The sequence below is a fragment of the Schistocerca serialis genome, chromosome 2 (genome assembly GCF_023864345.2).
Source record: "Schistocerca serialis cubense isolate TAMUIC-IGC-003099 chromosome 2, iqSchSeri2.2, whole genome shotgun sequence".
Taxonomy (NCBI): domain Eukaryota; kingdom Metazoa; phylum Arthropoda; class Insecta; order Orthoptera; family Acrididae; genus Schistocerca; species Schistocerca serialis.
In genome coordinates this window covers 542,911,405-542,932,193 of record NC_064639.1, presented here as the reverse complement: position 1 = coordinate 542,932,193, position 20,789 = coordinate 542,911,405, and the positions used below count along the sequence as shown (strand labels likewise).

Sequence of the window (20,789 nt, the reverse complement as noted above, 5' to 3'; positions counted from 1 at the left end):
CTATACGCGAATCACAAAGGATTCCTTATGAAAGTTTATTATCGGTTTTGATTTAGGCCGTGGGTAATACATTTTTCCAGATCCTACACTCTGCAACTACAGAGCCACAAAAATTCTGTATTGAAATCCGGAACTGCGAAGATTACAATTGTTCTGCAATAGGCCCTATCATGTTGGCAACTAATCGAAATTTCCAGAAGAATTAACTGTGTTAGACAGTTCCCTGTGTTCCTGTAATACAGTTGTCGTCTGCAGAACAACAAATAAATCGTTTAGATAATCTGATTATGTGAATACTTCTCTGTAGTATAACATAGGCAGTAAGTCTTAACCTTTGTTCCAGTAAAGAGTATCTGTGTTACATCTCTGATGCACTTTTTATTACCAACATCGAGATTTGACATGTAAGTCACTATTACTTAACAACACACGCATAACTTCATGATATAAGCAGTAGTTTCTTTTTAATAAATTTGATCTTTAATCGATTGAGTTTGCAAACCCTAAATGAGTTTCTGTGCTAATCGATGCAACGCTCTCCACGATTGTATGTGGGTTATGCATTGATAGCCGCACTAAACAAATATGCCAGCATCACCGTTAATGAAGTGCGTAAATCAGCATTTCAAATGTACTTTCCACCTTTTTTTTCAGCATCCAAAACTAACAACTTAAAAGTAACTTTTCTCATTATGTTTTAAAATCTTCTCGTGTTTCTTGTCGCCTCAATCCGCAGATCCTTGATTTGAATTTTCCTCGTAGTGTCTGAGGTCACATCTGGACAATCAAATTTCTGACCACCATGGCATACTGCCAATCGGTATACAGAACGTACTTCGTCTAATTGCTCACTCTTTTTTCGCACAAGCCGGAATTTCAGGACCATTTCGGAGAAAAGTGCGTCACCGATTTTCTTCTTATTAACAGCGAAGTAAGTTCGAAAAAGGACTGTCTAACGACAGAACTGTGCACGCCGTCATCGTCGTCATAACTAGCCATTTGCCATTCACTGTTCCATGTAAAGGACTGAAATAATTTTAAGGGAATATAAATTATTTACGACGGACACTGCTTATAGCCTATATTTGTTTAAAATAATTTTTGTACTGTTTACAGAGAATATGTCCTGTTAAAATTCTTTCTTCAAGCGTTCATTGTCGGTTCATCAAGAGGATGGCGTCTTCGTCCACGCAAAGCGTTTAGAAAGTCCAGGTTTCTACGGAGAGAAAATTTTGCTCTGTCACATTACAAGACAAGCGAATGAATAGATATCAACTTCCCTGAAATAAATTGTGACGCATTTGTTCACAGTACTGATTCCAAGTGCTGGCTGCTTTACCTTGGATCAGTTATGACAGACGTTTGATGTGATACACAGATTAGAGCCTTTCATCTTCCACGTCAGAATTCTCCATGCGCCTTTATATTTACAATTTTTCTGATTTCACACATTGGATCAAGGTTTTCACCTTTTCTTCTTCTTGTATATTTACACATATTTTCAGAGTAGCCAAAGATGTGGTTCATGATGCCAGTCTATTCAGCTGTCTGCTCCATTGTAAAAGTATTTTCATATTTTCTGTTGTTACTGCCACGTGTAAAGAAACTGTAAATAGACATCAGTGTTATCTTGTCACATCAGCCGCATGGCTGTTTGCGATCTAGACAGCTATGCGTCAGCACTAACTGCTGACCGAGAACTTACCACAAGATCTGTACAACAAGCCGAACAGTTGTTTTGCTGTGTAATGTCTAATTGACGCCTTGGCACTTGTTTGAACGTTTAGAGTGTAACAGTCAGCATGACAGAACATATGATCAATTCGACATGAAACTGAAAGAGAAGTATAATGTTTGAAAGGAAGATTCAAACAAATGAAACCTGTTATTGAACAAAATGTTTAAAAGCTTCCTGAACTAAAAGATAATATCTGTTTTCGCAATCATTATGAAAGAATGAATGTCCCTTGAAACCAATGGCATTAGAATCATCATTGCTAGCTCGCAGGAAACATTGGTGGGAAAAAATAACGAAATGACGAACACATTTTACGACAGATTATGAGGAAAATTTTTGGCCTAACAAAAGACGGATACAGACTGACATCCCGTACAACAACAGAGAAATTATAAGCATGGCAGCAGACATTAGAAAAAGTGACTAAAATTTTATGGACATGTTCAAAGACTCCTGACAATAAGGCTTACACACAAAATTTTAAAATATACAGGAAAATTAAAGAACATACCACATACAAACAATGGAACGAGTCCAGAGGAATATGTGTAGTCGAGGGTAAACAAATAACGGTGTGACAAAGTCACTTAGAAGGCTAGCGACCATTCTAGTAAATACGTGTAGATCTGTAGCTACGTTGGCTAGGTCGCATAAAAACTCATACAGCAGATGAAGAACTGCTTTACTGATCACAAAATGTGCATAACGTATGTCGGAATTATTTCCATGTTCATAAATCTAAAACAGAAATATAACAAATGAGTTGGTATAAAAATATGTTACAATAACTTTTTAAGTTTGTAATAACTAACCAACATTAAAAAAAGTGCATACTCAGGCCATTCCTACCAACGCAAAGGTAGCAAGCACATGGATAAGATATCAACCGGCTGAGTATGTAACTTGAGATGGCGGGCTAAAAGGAAGGCAAAATTGCCAGTAAGTGTCAGCAAGGTAAACATGGTGGTGCCATGTCACATATACTATGACAATAAATTACATAAAATGGCAAAATTAAAAGAGATACACCAGTGCACATTGAACTGTACAATGGAATGAGCTATTTTAATAAAATAATAAAGGTAACATTAAAAAACGTTACATATAGATCATTTTATGATCCAAGTACGTGGTGCTAACTGACGGTCAGTACAATTAGAGAATGAGGTTATAAAACAGGAACCAAGTAGACTGAAGAAATCCGACGGTGAGAGAGAAAGAGAAGCAGATAGATGACGAAAACGAATCTGAAAGCACCACGCGATCGGACAGAGTAAATACGCAACTGTAATACAGGGTGTGTCTCCTATAGGTCGTCAGACACATTTTATCTGGTGCTTCGGCAGATATCTGCAATTCAGTTTTTTCGATGTGTTGCTGGAAAGCGTCGGTCAGTTTTCCGACACTACCAAAATGATATTTAAAATGGAATTTTACGTGCCAGTTCGGTTGAGCGGTTCCTAGTTAGTCTAGTGCGATATTTGTTTTGTCCATACGTATAAAGAAGGAAGTTAAAACACGAGGCATAACCTGTACTCCAGCATCTCGGCACCGCCCAGGCCCGCGCTGACTTCCATGCAGCAACGCTGCTCAATCGCTGCTGGATTACGAGTTATTCTCCGAGTTTTACAATCCCTGTTAATATATATCCATAAAACAAATATCACACTAGACTAATCTGGGACTGCTCAATCATTTGGGCACGTAAAATTCCGCATTAACAATCTTTTCCTCTTAACTTTTTGTGTCGGCACTGGGTGTCGCATGAAAGACTTGAGAAGTATTTGTTTGGGTCGACTCTAGCTACACATTGCAAAAACAAATTTTAAAGAAAAACTGAGCTTGACGCTTCTTAGGAGACAACCTATTTATTCAATACGATATTTCAAAATTTAAGGTTCTAAATGCAGATCACGCTACTGGCCTCTTTTCAGACATTTCCTTTTTCTAACATTTTCAATGTTCTCTACAGAGAAGCCATAGTATAGACGCAATTTCTGTACCTCAGTTCAGTAGGATTGAATATGCCAGTGCTTTTATTTCTGTTGTTAGCTATTTCGATCTGACCGACAACTAAGTAATCCCGTCCGAAGAATAAAGACTGTCGGTAAAAGACTGAGAAGCAATCAACACCGTTGTTGGTGAAGGGGACACCACGCCTTCCTGGTCGAGTAATTTATTTCAACTGTTGTTGTTGTTGTGGTCTTCAGTCCTGAGACTGGTTTGATGCAGCTCTCCATGCTACTCTATCCTGTGCAAGCTTCTTCATCTCCCAGTACCTACTGCAACCTACATCCTTCTGAATCTGTTTAGTGTATTCATCTCTTGGTCTCCCTCTACGATTTTTACCCTCCACGCTGCCCTCCAATACTAAATTGGTGATCCCTTGATGCCTCAGAACATGTCCTACCAACCGATCCCTTCTTCTAGTCAAGTTGTGCCACAAACTTCTCTTCTCCCCAATCCTATTCAATACCTCCTCATTAGTTACGTGATCTACCCACCTTATCTTCAGCATTCTTCTGTAGCACCACATTTCGAAAGCTTCTATTCTCTTCTTGTCCAAACTAGTTATCGTCCATGTTTCACTTCCATACATGGCTACACTCCATACAAATACTTTCAGGAACGACTTCCTGACACTTAAATCTATACTCGATGTTAACAAATTTCTCTTCTTCAGAAACGATTTCCTTGCCATTGCCAGTCTACATTTTATATCCTCTCTACTTCGACCATCAGCAGTTATTTTACTCCCTAAATAGCAAAACTCCTTTACTACTTTAAGTGTCTCATTTCCTAATCTAATTCCCTCAGCATCACCCGATTTAATTTGACTACATTCCATTATCCTCGTTTTGCTTTTGTTGATGTTCATCTTATATCCTCCTTTCAAGACACTGTCCATTCCGTTCAACTGCTCTTCCAAGTCCTTTGCTGTCTCTGACAGAATTACAATGTCATCGGCGAACTTCAAAGTTTGTACTTCTTCTCCATGAATTTTAATACCTACTCCGAATTTTTCTTTTGTTTCCTTTACTGCTTGCTGAATATACAGATTGAATAACATCGGGGAGAGGCTACAACCCTGTCTCACTCCTTTCCCAACCACTGCTTCCCTTTCATGCCCCTCGACTCTTATAACTGCCATCTGATTTCTGTACAAATTGTAAATAGCCTTTCGCTCCATGTATTTTATACCTGCCACCTTCAGAATTTGAAAGAGAGTATTCCAGTTAACATTGTCAAAAGCTTTCTCTAAGTCTACAAACGCTAGAAACGTAGGTTTGCCTACTATAAACGCTTAAATCTGCAGCTGGGTTTGGTAACGGGTTTTTCTATATTCTTGGTCCAGCAACTGTTAGTTCACAGAGAATGCTTCAGCTACATGTGTCCAGAGCATGAACCGACTGTGAGCTCACGAAATGACGGAAAACAGGAAAGGCACTACTGATATTTCGTTACCAACTGGCAGCAATGTTAATGTGTAAATAGGTACATTTTGCTGTATCCAAACAATTTTCTCCGGCATGTTATTTATTCCGAAGGAGTCAGCTCTTTGAATTTTGGGTAAAGTAGTAGAGAGACAGTGAAAATTAGGACCTTTGAAGCACTTAGTAGCTCATGTTCGAATGGCTCAACTGGAAGACCATTGCCTCTGAAAAAGAACTGTTTAGGTTCCGCTAACTGCCTACTCTTGATCTGCCATGAAATTTCAGGGACTGTAATTGTTGACAGTCGACATGAAAAAGCAAGCACATAAATGTATGGTAAGGTGTCTCTTCCAAATGGACGGCTAAAATTGTGGCGGATGGAGAAAACATAAAAAAGGATTACAGTAACTCAATAATTCTCAACTAATGGAACTAATCTTCTTAGTGCACATAACTTAATATCGATCAGAATTTCATCCCAGAAAGTCAAGGGAATGTTACGAGACACTGCGACTGGTTGTTCCAAATGGGAGCGTCAACTAATGCTATATAGCGAATCGTTGAGAAATACATCAAATTTTATTACTTCCTGGAAATAATAGGCACCAGCAACCAAGGAGCAGATCTCTTACGTTATGTAAATGAGTGCTATATTTCCGTGCTACTGTCGTCTACTTGATCCTGATGTAATCGCTAACGGTGAAAATATGTGGTCGTTAATATGAACGTTTATCATCTCAAATACAAAAGGTACAGAAACAAGACACAGCTTCGGCTTTATTGGCTTTTGAACAACTGCTTCCTCCTCATCCAATATTTTCCTCTATAGGCACACATAAATTGACACAAAAATTCAACACATCATATCGCCATTCCCATAGAATGCAGTGTTACAATACAAAAGAGACTGAGCCAGGTGGCACTGTGGTTAGCATACTTGACTCGCATTCGGAAGCACGATGGCTCAAATCTCTATCCAGCCGCTCACATTTTTTTCCATGATTTATTTTACTCGCTCCTGCTGAATATCGGGATAGTTCCTTTGAAAAGAATGCGACCGATTTCTTTCCCCGTCCTTTCGTAATCCGAACATGTGCTGCATCTCTAACGGCCATGCTGTCGACGGGACTTTAAACTTTAATATTTTTAATGTAAAACAAGCAGTTTAAAGGTTAAATCCCGACTTACAGCAAAAAATCTCGGTTCTAGAAGAAGGTCATGTTTCACCATCCATGTAAAACGGATACTATTCTGAGAGAAAATAAATACAGAATACAATCACATGTATATAACTAGGTTCGAGTTTTCGTTCTACTGACATTAAACGAAGTAAGTGCAGTGAACATGGTAACTGCACCAGCGGCATTACGGAAGTCCTGATCCACATAAAGAATTTAGGAGACAATCTGAGCCACCATCTAAGATTGCTTGCAGATGATGTTGAAATTTACCGTCCTGTAAAGCCATCAGATGATCAAGACCAATAACAAAATGATTTTCACCAACTGACTCCTTATAATAAAAAGTGTGAAATCATCCACATGAGTACCGAAAGGAATACGCAAAGTTTAGGATGCACAATAAATCGTACAAAATTCAATTAAATACTTAGGAATTTAAAATTATGAATAACTTAAATTGGAAAGATCACATAGATAACGTTGTGGAGAAAGCGAACCAAAGACTGCGATTTATTGGTTGAACACTTAGAAAATGCTGTAGGCATACTAAAGAGACTGCTTACACTACGCTTGTATACCCTCTTCTGGAATATTTCTGCGTGGTGTGGGATCCGCATGAGATAGGACTGACGGAGGACATCGAAAAAGTTCAAAGAAGGCCAGCTCGTTTTGCATTGTATAAAATGGATCTTTGACCACCAGTTGGTTTTAGTTTAAACCCGAATATCATTTTAATATTTTGTATTATCGCGAAGTAAGGGGGAGAGTGCCACGGATGTGATAAGCGAATTCGGGTGATAATCATTAAAACAAAGGCGTTTCTTGTCGCAGCAGGATACTCTCACGAATTTTCAGTCACCTGCTTTCTCTTCCGAGAGCAAAATATTTTGTTGGCGCCCACCTACTTAGAGCGAAGTGACCATCATAATAAAATAAGGGGAATCAGAGCTCGCACGAAATGGTTTAAGTGATCGTTTTCCCCGCGCTCTCTTGGAGATGAAACTGTAAAGAAATTGCTTGAAGGTGATTCGATCAACTTTCTGCCAAGCATTCAGTTGTGAATTGCAGAGTAATCATGCATATGTTACGTAGTTTTTCGGTGTTGTCTTATCTTTTAGAATCGAACGAAGAACGTCATTGGTTCATACACCATCCACTCGCCCGGCTACAGCTCCCACCCGCCTCTGTTTTATTTTCTTCACTCTAATAATTACGACTTACACGTCAGTCCCTTTACCTAAGTTTTCGATTTGTTTTTCTATATGTCGTAGTGACTCCAACAATTATGAATTTTCCTGTGCTCGCTTGCTAACTCTCGGCTTCCGCATTTAAAGTGTAAGCCCTGCTATGTCGGACTGCCGTAAGAAAAACTGGCAGTACGCACTGATCGTAAGATTCCCCGTTTGAGACGGTGACAAACTGTATTATCAACTTTCTTGTTTTCGAAAATCATCTAGCAAATAATTATCTCGGTTCTAACATAATTTTCTTGGTCTCCGTATTGACAACATCCGAAACCAGGATCTGTTAAACCTGAACTGTTAACTTTTTGACGAAAGTTTGGTGACAGTTACGCAGCATTATAGGAGAGTGGATAACTATGCCACTGTCAGTTGTGTCAATAAAGGATGATTGTATCATAAAAAAGTGACTGAGGCAAAAACAAAAAATAATACCTTACAACAAGCCAATCACCGTCTCCGCGAACGAAATGTCGTTTTTCCCCAAAGTAAAGAATGTCTGAGGAAGACTCATCTGGTTTCAGAAGATTGTGTTCTACATGAATAAGGATGTAACTAGGGGTGTATTTTAATGAACGCATCGAAACTAAAAATGTTTCTTGGTGTCAGTTGTTAGTTGCCCGTTGATGTGGTGGGCGCTAGGGGCTCCCTGGTGCAGCCTAATGGCTTGCTGGGCGATCATCTGTGTTTTTCCTCCCCGACTGCGAGAATGTGCCGTAAATGCTATAGCGAATCGAGTGGTAGGGGACGTCGCCGGCAAATAGTAACTCTTACTCGTGCTTCACACGCTCTCTGTGGTGCTGCTTTTGTGAGAACGTTAAAAGCTATGTCAAGTGTGGTTGGCTGCATGCCAGCAACATTGTCCCTGTCTCTGAAATCGGTCAGCCAATAAGTTGCTTAATGCATGCCATAGAAGGTGAGCACCAGGCTGTACTGGACGAGGGTTGTATGGAAAGTTGTCTGTAACGCTGAAGAAGGTATTATTCCAGTATTCGTTTTGAGTTACATATGGAAACCAGAGAAGATCTCAACCTCTCAAATGTGAGTCTAACGCCTAAACTACAGCGCCACCTTGCTGACTGCATTATAAGAACGAACATCACCTCCATAGCAACCAGCATGAGTTCCAAGAACAAAGATCGTTTGCAATATAGCTCGCTCTGTTCGTCCTCGAGACACAGAGAACAGTGGATATAGACGCCCAGATGGATACCGTGTTCCTTGTCTTCCAAAAGGCATTCGATACAGTTAGACACTGCCGTCTAATGAACAAAATACGATTGTATGCAATACCAGAACAACTGTGTTACTGGACTGAAGAGTTTCTAGCAAACGTTACATATAATGTCATTTTGAATGGAGAGAAGTATTCAGACGTGAACGTAACTTAGTGTGTGCCCCAGGAGCGTGCTGTAAGTCCATTACTTATCACAATATATATGTCCTAGTAAATAATGTCGGAGATTTCCACGAGACTTTTCGCTGATGATGCTGTTGTATACAGAGAAGCCACGACGCTAGGAAATTGTAGCGAAGTGCAGGAAGACGTGCATAGAATAGACTTTGTGTGCAGGGAGTGGCAATTGACCCTCGTCATAAACAAAATACATAGACAGAAAGACTCTTCATTGTATGACTACAAAATTGCAAATCAATCGTTGGAAGCAGGTAGTTCGATAAAATATCTAGGAGTATGCGTATGGAGCGATTTAAAGTGGAACGAACTGATAAAGTTAATAGCGAGTAAAGCAGATGCCAGACTGGGATTCATTGGGAGATCCTCAGGACATGTAGTCTATCGACAAAGGGAGAAAGCACGAAACCGTCACGGAGATGCTCAGTCAAGTCCAGTGGCAGACGCTGAAAGAGAGGCGTTCGGCATCACCTTAAGGTCTTCTTTTAAAGTTGGGAGAGTCAACCAATATATTGCTTCCTCCTACGTGTGTCCCGCGATAAGACCATGAAGATGAAATTAGTCAGACTCGACCCGAAACGGAGGCTTACCAGCAATCGCTCTTCTTGCGAACCATACGTGACCGGAACAGGAAAAGAGCGGAAATAACACTGGTGCGCAAGTACTTCCGTAACACATCGGAGTACGCGTGTAGATATAGATAAGGCGTCAGTACACTCTTTTTGTGGGTAGAATGCAAAAACTTTGGCTGTAGGTGATTCAGCAGCTGCGATGATGGGCTTCCGCATATCGTACATTTTTATTCTGAAAACTACGGGAAATAATTTCCGTTGACATCTGGTCACCCCGTGAAAGAAAGACTTCTTCATCCACGACATCGAGCTGTCACGGGAACGTGACCCCCGTATTACGTTTTACTCAAGCGTGGTGCCCACTGTAGCGCGAACTTTTCACGCGCCTCACAGAAAAGACAAAGACTGATTGCCGAGAACTCAGTCGGCTGGAACTAAACGGGTCACCTTCAAGGGCTGACTTTCTAACAGAAATCGCCGTGCACATGACACTCTGTTTCTTTATCTCCCTCTAGTAAAGAAAGCCATAGCCGTTAACTGCCAGCTGTCACATTCGTTCAACATTAAAACTGTTCTTCTTTCTTTTCTGGTAATAACTACAGAGTTATTCAAGAGGATCAGGCAACGTGCCAACATCAGATTTCACTTTGTCCATTCCCTCATAACATAACACAAACATTACAACAGACAATACACATATCCATTACAGCCACCAACATTCGAGAGATAAACCTAACAGTTTAATGAGCACGTGTCCTGTGCTTATGGCGTTTTCTGGGTTTTGCAGGAGGAATAGTAAATATTCCAGATAGCAGTAGCACAAATTAATTTTAATAAAATATTCCATGTGATATGTATCCAGTTTAATTGGTTAGGTATGGTTGTTAGAATGTTACTCAAACGACAACTCGAAGCGCTAAGCAAAGGGAAATGCTATAATTTCAAAGCCGATTTTCATTAACTCCACCTCCGACCTCAAGGTCCTTTCTAATTCTCTTGAAAACGCTACGTGTAGATCTTCTGAGATCGTCTTTGCGTTCTTTGTAGTTTTCGCCTTTCAGTCATCTCCACAGGCAAAAAACTAAAGGGTCAGCTAAGAAACGTGACCGTTTCTGGCGATCTATCTTCCGGAGATGTTAAGCTTAGATGGCGTGTAACGTGATGACTAGAATGTGTAGGGGTCCAGTCATGAAAGTAGAACACGCATATCTTTGTAGCCAGAGAAACCTCTTCCGTTAATTTTGGAAGCTCATTTTCAAGAAGTCTAGATAACGGGGCTCTGTAACGTTTATCTATATCTCCATCTACTTAGTTCCGTAAGTAGCTATACATCTGTAACGAATAAAAATTGGGTACACGTTACATGGAATGTTTTATTCGAATTAGTCTTAAACTACTACCTACAAAATATTTACACTTCGTATATGCGGCAGGAGCCGATAGCATCACTAGCGCGAATGACGTATATTCTACGCAGAATGCGTTTCGATGTTTCATTGCAACATGAATATAAGATGTGGTTTACTACGATTCATGCAGCTATTAATCGTACTAACATTTTAATATCGCTCACTGATGCCGGAAGAAAAATTTTTATTTACCATGCGCTCCTCTTGGTAGAAGAGTGTTACGAAGCTGTTAGATGTGAAAATGCGGTTTGCCGAATGCTAAAGTAGGGTGTTTATAATCAGTAATGGAGAAGATGAATTTAACTTTAGTCTTCAGGGTAAGATACTATGATTATGATCGATCCTGCTTGTTCACGTTTCTGCACTTGCCGGGGGTCCAAAATGTTCTCGAAAACATACGCCACACCGTTCACTTTCTGAATGAGATTCTGTAAATGACGCTGAATTCTTACTTTCTTTTCTTCATTATTTCCCCTACTGTGTATCTCATCTTATACCGGGTTCACGTTTCCAGAATTTGGCAAAGTTAATTTTATTATTTAACAGTGTGGCCTTTTGCCCATCCTCACAGGACAGTCGTCAAGTAACCCAAGTGCGAGAAGTTGTGTTTGCCGTCTGTGAGTCGTGTATTATTTGTTCTACTTGTCGTATTTTAATTGTTTGTGTATGGTATTCCCTGAGGCGGAATTTGGGGATCTGCCCAACGTTTACTGAAAAGAGCGTGAAAACAGCTTAAAAATCACACGGCTAGCCAGGGTACCAGTCCACTGTCGTTAATCCGCCGTCCGCGATTGAAATTTCATGTCGTAGTTTAAAAAATATGCTCAAAACGACTATAATCTAATTATGTTAGAAACCACTTGCAAATACTGTATCTCAGAGATTTGAGAAGCTGTCAAAGAAAGACGTAGAACTCGGCCCGAGTCTTACAGGAAATTAGATGATGCTGAGAACGGAATACCTGTGAAAGATATCCAGGCAGCATTTTCTTGAGAGACACATTGATCCCAAAGTCTTACTGCCACGAATGTCTCCGTTGTCAGGCACTGATGTCAAACATATGCAAGCACGCTATGTACTGGCCCCATGATTCACAGTCTTAATGATACGTTACTTCACAAAGCGAACAGGAGGCTATGCCGTACAGGAAAGTGACGTGGTCGTATGATTAGGTACAAGTGCAGTGCAAACGCGGTAGACCATCGGGGAAAATGACTTCACGAGCATCCGCAACGGCTTACTGTTGATCTCATTAAATTATTGGTGATGAGAAGGAGAAATGAGTGGCAGTACTGATTGATAAGGATACGAAACAGATGAGCAGATTGCTAAAGCTGTAGAAGGTGTACAAAGTATGACATGAGGTACACTATGCTGAGCGGACTGAGAATGGAGTAGCTACCACAAATATCCAGAAGCAGAATACAAAAATAAATATTTCATTAACTATATCTCCACAGCAATACCTGCCATATGATGAGCAATAGCTATTGTTACACAGAAGTGGTCGACAAGGCTAGCAAAGAAATTTTACAAAAAAAAGAAAAAAGTTCTCAGCATGGGACTTGATTCTGAAAGATGCCGGAATAAACGTGTCAATGAACGTGTCATTCGTTGCGAACGAGACAAAGTAATTTGAAAAGCATTGAATTTTTACGAGAAAATAAAGCACCAGAATAAAAGCGACTGGTAATTTATTTAGACGAAACGCGGATTCTCACACATATTTTTGCGATTATACTGTGCGAGACGTATTGTGGAACAAAAGTGCCCGTCAGTGTTTACTTGTTGTGCTACGCTGAGCTTTGGCATGTAGAGGTGTCGCCTGTGATGGCGCGCCGCTTGTAATAATACTGGAGCGTACGCTTTTGTTTCCTCACTGCCCCCCCCCCCCCCCCCCCACTCGTGTTTCTCAGGCGCAAACACGACATTTACCACCCTACACGGGTCGTCGGGTCGCGACTAATATAAAGAATATGATACTATGTCCAACCGGAATTGGGGTGATGAGGTGAATTGGAAACAGGAAAACTGCGGATTAAAACTGTCGAACTCGAGACCTTTGCCTCGCAGGAGAGTGTATTCAAATCTTGAAGGTAGGAGACGGGACACTGGCAGAATTGAAGCTGTGAGGACGGATTGTAAGTCGTGCTTGGGTAGCTCAGTCGGATGCCGCCACGGTAGCTGAACGTGTTCGGTCGGAGGGTTCGCTGCTCTCTCCAATAAAAAACTAAGTGAATAGATCAGCGATGAAATTGCACGGATGTCATGGGACGTCTGCCCCGAACAAATGCATCGAACGACAACGAACAAAATGAGATTCTTAAAGAAAATTAAAAAAAATGTTGGCAGAGCATTTGCCCGCGAAAGGCAAAGGACCCGATTTCGAGTCCCTGTCCGATACACAGTTTTAATCTGCCAGCAAGTTTCATATCAGCGCACACTCCGCTGCAGAGTGTAAATTTCATAGAGGAATACTGCTCTAAAAAAAAAGTGGCTCTGAGCACTATGGGACTTAACAGCTGTGGTCATCAGTCCCCTAGAACTTAGAACTACTTAAACCTAACTAACCTAAGGACATCACACACATCCATGCCCGAGGCAGGATTCGAACCTGCGACCGTAGCAGTCGCACGGTTCCGGACTGCGCGCCTAGAACCGCGAGACCACCGCGGCCGGCTAGGAATACTGCGTTTCGCAGGTAGTACCCTAGCAATTGTAACATCCAAACAGGTGACACAGATTGACTGAAAGATTCACATTTCGTTCGTCTCCATTCTTTTCAAATTCCCTACGCTGCTAAGGGATCACGATTCGATTCGCAATAGACGCTCGAGGTGGCTCCACTAGTAAAGCACTGTCTGTGTGGGACATCTTTCCTGTCCCAATCTCTGCCGGCCGCGGTGGTCTCGCGGTTCTGGGCGCGCAGTCCGGAACCGTGCGACTGCTACGGTCCCAGGTTCGAATCCTGCCTCGGGCATGGATGTGTGCGATGTCCTTAGGTTAGTTAGGTTTAAGTAGTTCTAAGTTCTAGGCGACTGATGACCACAGCAGTTGAGTCCCATAGTGCTCAGAGCCATTTGAACCATTTTTTTGTCCCAATCTCTGCCGAGCACGCTAACCTGCCGCACGTAATCTGTACTAGGTGTTCTCAGCTAGAAGGAGAAAGATAATGCTCTACTGCGTGAAATGTGAGTAACAGTACCGGGAATTGAATGTGGTTCTCTGCATATGTGTCACACGCGATAACCACTCGATTACGGGAATGTTTATTTTATACGATATTACGTTATAGTATCGTAATAATATGTATCATCATTCAACTGTGTGCCAGGGTGCCCAGTTGTGAATCGTTCTCCTGTCAGTCCATTCTCAAGAAAGTCTTGTGTAATGTTGTACAACAACACCGACATGTACGACATCAGCAACGTGATCATTGAACTTCGGTCCTAATTACTTTTATCCTCGAAAGAACAGTATAATAAAATAGTGTCATTTTTTTAAGACGATGAGCGACTTACTAGAAAGGGTGTAAAAACTGAGGAAAACCTGTTGTGAAAAGAGCTCCTTTTCTATGGAAAAGTACACTGACGAGGTAAAACACTATGAATACGTGATAAATAGCATGTTAGTCGACCTTTGGAAGGAGAACCAAATGTGTGGCACGGATTTGACAAGTGCTTGGTAAGTTTCCGGGCGTGTGTGGCACGTCACAGGTCATGCAATGCCTATAAATCACGGGCTGTTGGTTTATAGGCTAGAGGTGGCACCCGATTGTGTCCGAGATGTGGGCCGTCAGGTTCAGACCAGACAAAATTTGGGGCGATGACTCAACGAGCTCCTCAAAGGACTGCAGCACGATTCTGGCATCGTGACACAGGCATTTATCCTGCTGGAAATGCCATCGCATTTGGGGAAGAAATCGAACAGGAAGGGATGCACGTGGTTCGCAATAATGCTCACGCTGTCCACAACTGTCATGGTGGCTCCAATTGCTTCCACCTATGTACAGTGGAAGACGAAACATCCGCTCCCACTGACCTGGAACCACGGCACAACCCCTGTTTCGAGCAGCGTTCACGTGGATGAAGGCATCTCCGCAAACGTTTATTCGCCTGGTGTAGCGTGAGATGTGATACATCCGACCACGTATATTGTCTCTATTGATCCGCGTTCTATCTCGATGATGCCACAACCACTGCAATCCTAATTTACAGAGCTGTTGGGCCAATATCGGAACACGTAGGAGTCCAACAACGTGCACTGATGGGTGTGCTTAAAAACAGTCGTGCATGCACCAGGATTGAACTCTTTAGCCATAGATCGCTGCTACAGAGTAGGCAACCCTCCAGCCTGCACCATCTGCCATGTGGCTCGGTCGTCCAATATCTCTTCGGGTACTCATGGTTTCACTGTCTTTCAACCATGCTCAATCTGAGCCACCGGCCATAATAATAAGTTCTTTATCACAGTCGCTAATGTCAATGGATATTCCATTTCCCGCATGTACGGTCGACAGAATTGCCTCATTCGTGTGTGCTCCGCTTATACACTTTCTTAACCTCGTCTTCTACTCCAAACCAATCTTGCGATGGACAGTCGTCACAATATTTTGGCTCATGTGTGTAAGCGTAGCATTTATGTACGTAGACGAACACGAGGTACGTACCAGCTCTGAGGGCGTCCATGGGCACGGAGGGGTAGGGAATGGAGTAGGGGTAGCCCTCCTTGCGCAGCGTCTTGGGCTTCCGCCGCGGCCGGTACTTGTAGTCGGGGTGCTCCTTCATGTGCATGGCGCGCAGCCGCTTCGCCTCGTCGATGAAGGGCCGCTTCTCGTCCTCCGACAGGAGCTTCCACTCCGCGCCTGCAAGTAGAAAGCCGTTTCCATTAGCTCACTTCCCAAGAAAACTGCGCCGACGCACACTGTTTTCTACAACAGGGTCATAAATTGATGTACAGACATGACAGGAAATGAAACACTGCCTCGATATTAAGATACTGTTTCAAGAATCATAGCCACTTCTCCATTTCCATCAAACTCCACAGGAGACTATTTGTCTTGTTTGAAATGTACGGATAAGAAAGTGTGATAAGTTCCTTGTCTGTCTTCTCTGTGTCTTCGAAATCCTCAGTTTGAAGAGTTGAAACGGTACAGTAGTTTCCGCTCTATAAGCAGCAGGCTTCGCTGCTCGCTCGCACCGGGAAATAGAAACAGAGGCTGATCCGCAGCCAATTTTATTACACGACGCGGCCGGCCGCGGGTGCAACAGAACCCATGTGGACGGGTGGAAAGAAATGTATCAGGCTTCATAATACGTATTTATGTGTGTCGTGTATTATGCATTTCTTGTACGTGAATGTGAATCTGCACATGAACTTTCGTAATCCTCCTCACACCTTTCCGTAAAGCGTGGCCAAATCTTCGTTGGGAAGTAGTTCTGTAGTATAGTAGTGCCAACCTTACTCCTGGGTAGGGGATCAGAGAGACAGCACAGGCAGGTAAAAGTCAAAGACTTTCCAGTGTCACAAGATTTGGGGTGGAGAGGTTGGTCACGGCCAAGTGGTTCAACCACCCCCTCCACCGGGGTCCAGGAAGACCTCCGGGTGCCCTCCATATTCGCGGAGGTGTTACAGAAGACGGTTAAGTGAGCAGACGTGCCCTCAGTGCGTCTGTCTCAATGTTCACACATTGAAGAGAGGTATTTGAATATTTGTACTAATTCTTTTGCTCGTATTGTGTAAGGATATGAATGATCTCGTTTAATTTCGGAAATTTGACCCCCTGTGTTAATGTATCTGGTCCCCAGTTTGCCTGTTATCCTCCTCACGTAGTGGATGTCCTATGTAAAATATTGGAAGGCTTTGGTGGTATACATTTGGCCAACGCAATTCCGTCTTGCCCGTAGAAAAGTGCGTGCAGATTGGTATATAATATACCCAAGCTATAAGTTGTGAAATTGTAATATCTGTAAACTGGAACAATTGCTGCAAGCGCTGTAACATCGAGTGATAATATTTAAAATAAATACGTAATCAATTGTCATCAATCTTTAACATACCTTAAAAATCACAAAGAAGTCAAGTTAAAGGAATTCATTTAAAATAAAAGACATAGAATGCAGGGACCCACACATCAGCGTGTGAGCCCTCCAGCCCCTTGCCTAGTATCATACAGAAAGGGCACGCTCTCTAGGTAGCGCTCTCAAGCTCCCCTCCCCAGTTATCCGTTGCGCAATTTTAATTCAGGGCTTGACGACATCGACTTTCATCTGGCGTCCCTAGGCAAGGAGGTAGACGGTAAACTTTCAGAGTATGTGCTCGAAAACCGGTGCAGCGTAGTTCTAATTGTCACAAATGATGAATCCAGCATATACTTCATTACTTTAAAGCGACTGCCGAGCACACTCGAAATTCAGGTGTTATTTTTCACAGACATTCCCGTAAGCCACACAATGCAATTGAAAAAAATTCTTGTAGCAGTTTCTTAGTTATAATCGAAAATGGTAGTAATAATGAAATACGAGGACGCCTTAAAAAGTGATGCCTCCGAATTTTTAAACTGAAAACTCTTACAGCTTTTTTAACATAACACACTTGAACAGTCTACATCTTTATTCTCCGTCTCTGCTCGCACCTATTTATCACTATCACAGCGAAGTCCTCCAGAGTGTCCTTTAAGTTTCGGATGCAGATGGAAATCAGACGGGGTCAAGTTGAGACTGTGTGGAAGATAATCGATGACAGCGAACCTATGGCGTCGGACTTTTGCAGATGTCGCTGCGCTCCTGTCTGGTCTGGTATTGTAATACTGCAGGAGGAGGTGATCCATGTTTGGAAGAATTCTCCGAATACATGCTATCAGTTTTCTGCGGTTAGAAACTCGATTACAACACGCTGATTCTCACGCACAGACATAGTTACGTTACACACCGCCGTGTAACACGCTACAAGTCGGAGCCCTCAAGTGGCACAGGGATGACACGTAATATCTCAACAGATACTGAGAACAGAATGAAAAAAAAAATTGGTGGCGTTACTTTTCAGCGCGCCCTCGGATTTCTTAGCAGCTGTCGACAGCTGAATATAATTTTTCCCCGTTTCCTCTGAACGGATCGATTTCGATGATGCTTGACGCAGTACAAGAACACAGTCGCGCATTGATATGACATAACAGTTAGCCCCTGAGGGTCATGAGAAGTCCCGCTGCCTTTTCTTCGTGCTAGTATATTTTTGTACTCATGTCAGAACGAGCAAACACAATGCAGTGCTACATACGATCCGTTTCATCCACGTAGAATGATTTATTGTTGCTTTTTCAGAAATGACTTGAATCGTTCTCCGAAAGGCATAAAAAGCCGTGAACACCGTTTCCACATTTGGTCCTACAGTGCCTCTGTCTGCGCTCTTCTTTCTACATGTAGACGAAAAAGAACCACGATTTGTCAGCAGATAAATGAATGCAGCTGTGCATTATCTGCTGACAAGTATTGTTATCCAAGTATTCGACTTCAACGCTAGTTTTGCGTTTCAAGACGATCGTGAGGAGCAGCAATGCACTTTACTTTTGGACGGTTCTGATTTCAGTGGGATAGAAACATTAACACAAAAGCCTTTTCCACAAATCCTCAACGATGAAAGTGAGAACATTTTCCTTATTTATGTTAGTTGATCGCATTTCACCACAGTGAATGCAGCTTCAATGGCAATTAATACTGTGCGAGACCTCCTAGTTATTCATTAATTCCTGATGTCTACATTTGCATCGGAAGCTACCTTATGGCGTGTGCCAGAAGTTACATTACATAATGTTGTCGTTTCCGCCTTTTCCTTTTCCAATTTCAAATGATATGGGAAAGGAACGACTGTAGGCAAGCCTCTATATTAGATGAAATTTCTCATTTTTTACGAGATGGTCATTTAGCGAGTTGTATTTGTAAGGGAGCAATACGCTGAATTACTCTCTCCGGGAATTTGGTTTCCCGAATTTTGCTGTCCATTTACCTGTGACCGATGGCCATCATATGCTGTGGCAGCGATTTCATAGAAGCCCACATCCAGCACTTGGGGTTGCCAGTCACTAATGCCTCTTTTCGATACCAAAGCCGCTGCTTCTATAAATCGCTGCTCAGCGTTCCTTAGCCGGCGGAGAGGGGCCTGTTGCATTCATTTCAACAACGAGAATTGCTTGGTGGCATCGGGAATCGAACTTGCGTCCTTTGTATGACAGATAAATGACAGCTCGGACATGAGGAGGATTACGTGGTCTGCGTCCGTTCGACATTTTAAGTCAAATAGGCGACTGGTCTATTACCTTTCCGGACATGGGCCGTATCCTACATATCTGAACAGTATTGCTAAGAGGTAGAGCAAGCTCTGACTGTGGAGACATTGGCATAACAGGCTATCTCCTATGTGAATGTCCCCTAGTTGAAGATAAAAGAACTGTTCCTTTAAGACATAAAACAGTTTACTATATCATTACAGCAAAACAGAATTTTGATACCTGATACTGTCTCAGAAAAAGCAAGGCTTAACTACAACCAACAGCTACCATAGCGGAGACGAATAAGGCTTACATACAACCATAGGAAACGAGAACGAAGCCCGATAGTTCTACGATCTCTTGGCCCAGTAACGGTAGAGAGTTGGGAAGCGGTCACAAGCAAACATAAGAAGTACGAGAAGAATCAGTGAAAGATAAGTGATGCGCTGTGATTCTTCGCCATGCTGTATGGATGTTGCCGTATCCAAGGGGACGTCCGACTTGGTACCGAACGTACAGGGACGCTTGATACTTCCCGACAGTAATAATTGTGTGTGTGTGTGTGTGTGTTTGTGTGTCCATCTCAGATTATATTAAGAGAAATAGTGGAGGCACACAAGACAACATGCTGCTTAAGTATTCTGCAGGGATCAGCGGCCCTAGCTTTACCATAAACAATCACAGAAGAAATATTAGTGTCAGTGTTGGTATTAGTAGCGTAATTTTCTGTAGTAGTAGTTTCTGTAGAAAAATCATAGTGGTGATGGTAGTAATAGGGACTTTTTATACATGTTACTTTTGTATTTTTTGTTATGTACTGTGGTAGTAGTATACGATAGCAGTATTAATAGCACAAAGTATAAAGATTGATGTAAAATTAGTTAAGATAATTATAAATAACCAAAACAGATGGCTATTTTTCTCTCGCAGTAAAGGAACACCCGAGTGTAAGTGGAAAAAGATGCCATGCGAAAACTATATACAGAATTTCGTATAGGCGCCATCTAAATGTTCAAGCGATCTAAGTAGAAAGAAGTAAAGAACAATCAAAAGACACACAGGAATAGAAAACGCGTATAAGACTGGAATGGATATAAGAATAGAAAAAATAAATAGGTAGATTACCTAAAAGATTCGCAAAACTGTATGTGCACTCCTTCACGTTACATCAGTAACCGGCGGTAACGCCGTGAAGGGATGCATAGCACATACAGCCGACTGCACAGCTGATCACTGATCAGTGATAGGGCCAAAGACAGTCACAGAGCTATTACACATCGATAGTCACTACTGTCTTACGATTATACAAGTTGTGTGACATATGCTATGATAAGTAAAAACACGTAGTCTGTATGTTACATCTACGAGATATAAGCTACTGAAGAGTGTTAAAGTCATACTGCCGGTGACACAATAAATGCATAAAAGTAACGACTTACAGACACACATAGACGCTAATGTGAGAGAAGCTACACACATGTGCACCGCTTTTGTCGTACAATAACTTTTAACGGACAGTCTTTACACATATATAGAA

The 20,789-nt window shown here is 41.9% G+C and overlaps 1 protein-coding gene across 1 annotated transcript in view; it reads right to left on the bottom strand.

The window, feature by feature from the left end:
* The window catches only part of LOC126456194 (transcription factor SOX-3-like), a 270,067-nt gene that overhangs the window by 115,170 nt on the left and 134,108 nt on the right, over positions 1–20,789 (bottom strand). The window contains exon 5 of the mRNA XM_050091947.1: positions 15,659–15,853. Coding sequence (XP_049947904.1) covers positions 15,659–15,853 — 195 coding nt within the window. The remainder of the gene's footprint in view (positions 1–15,658; positions 15,854–20,789) is intronic.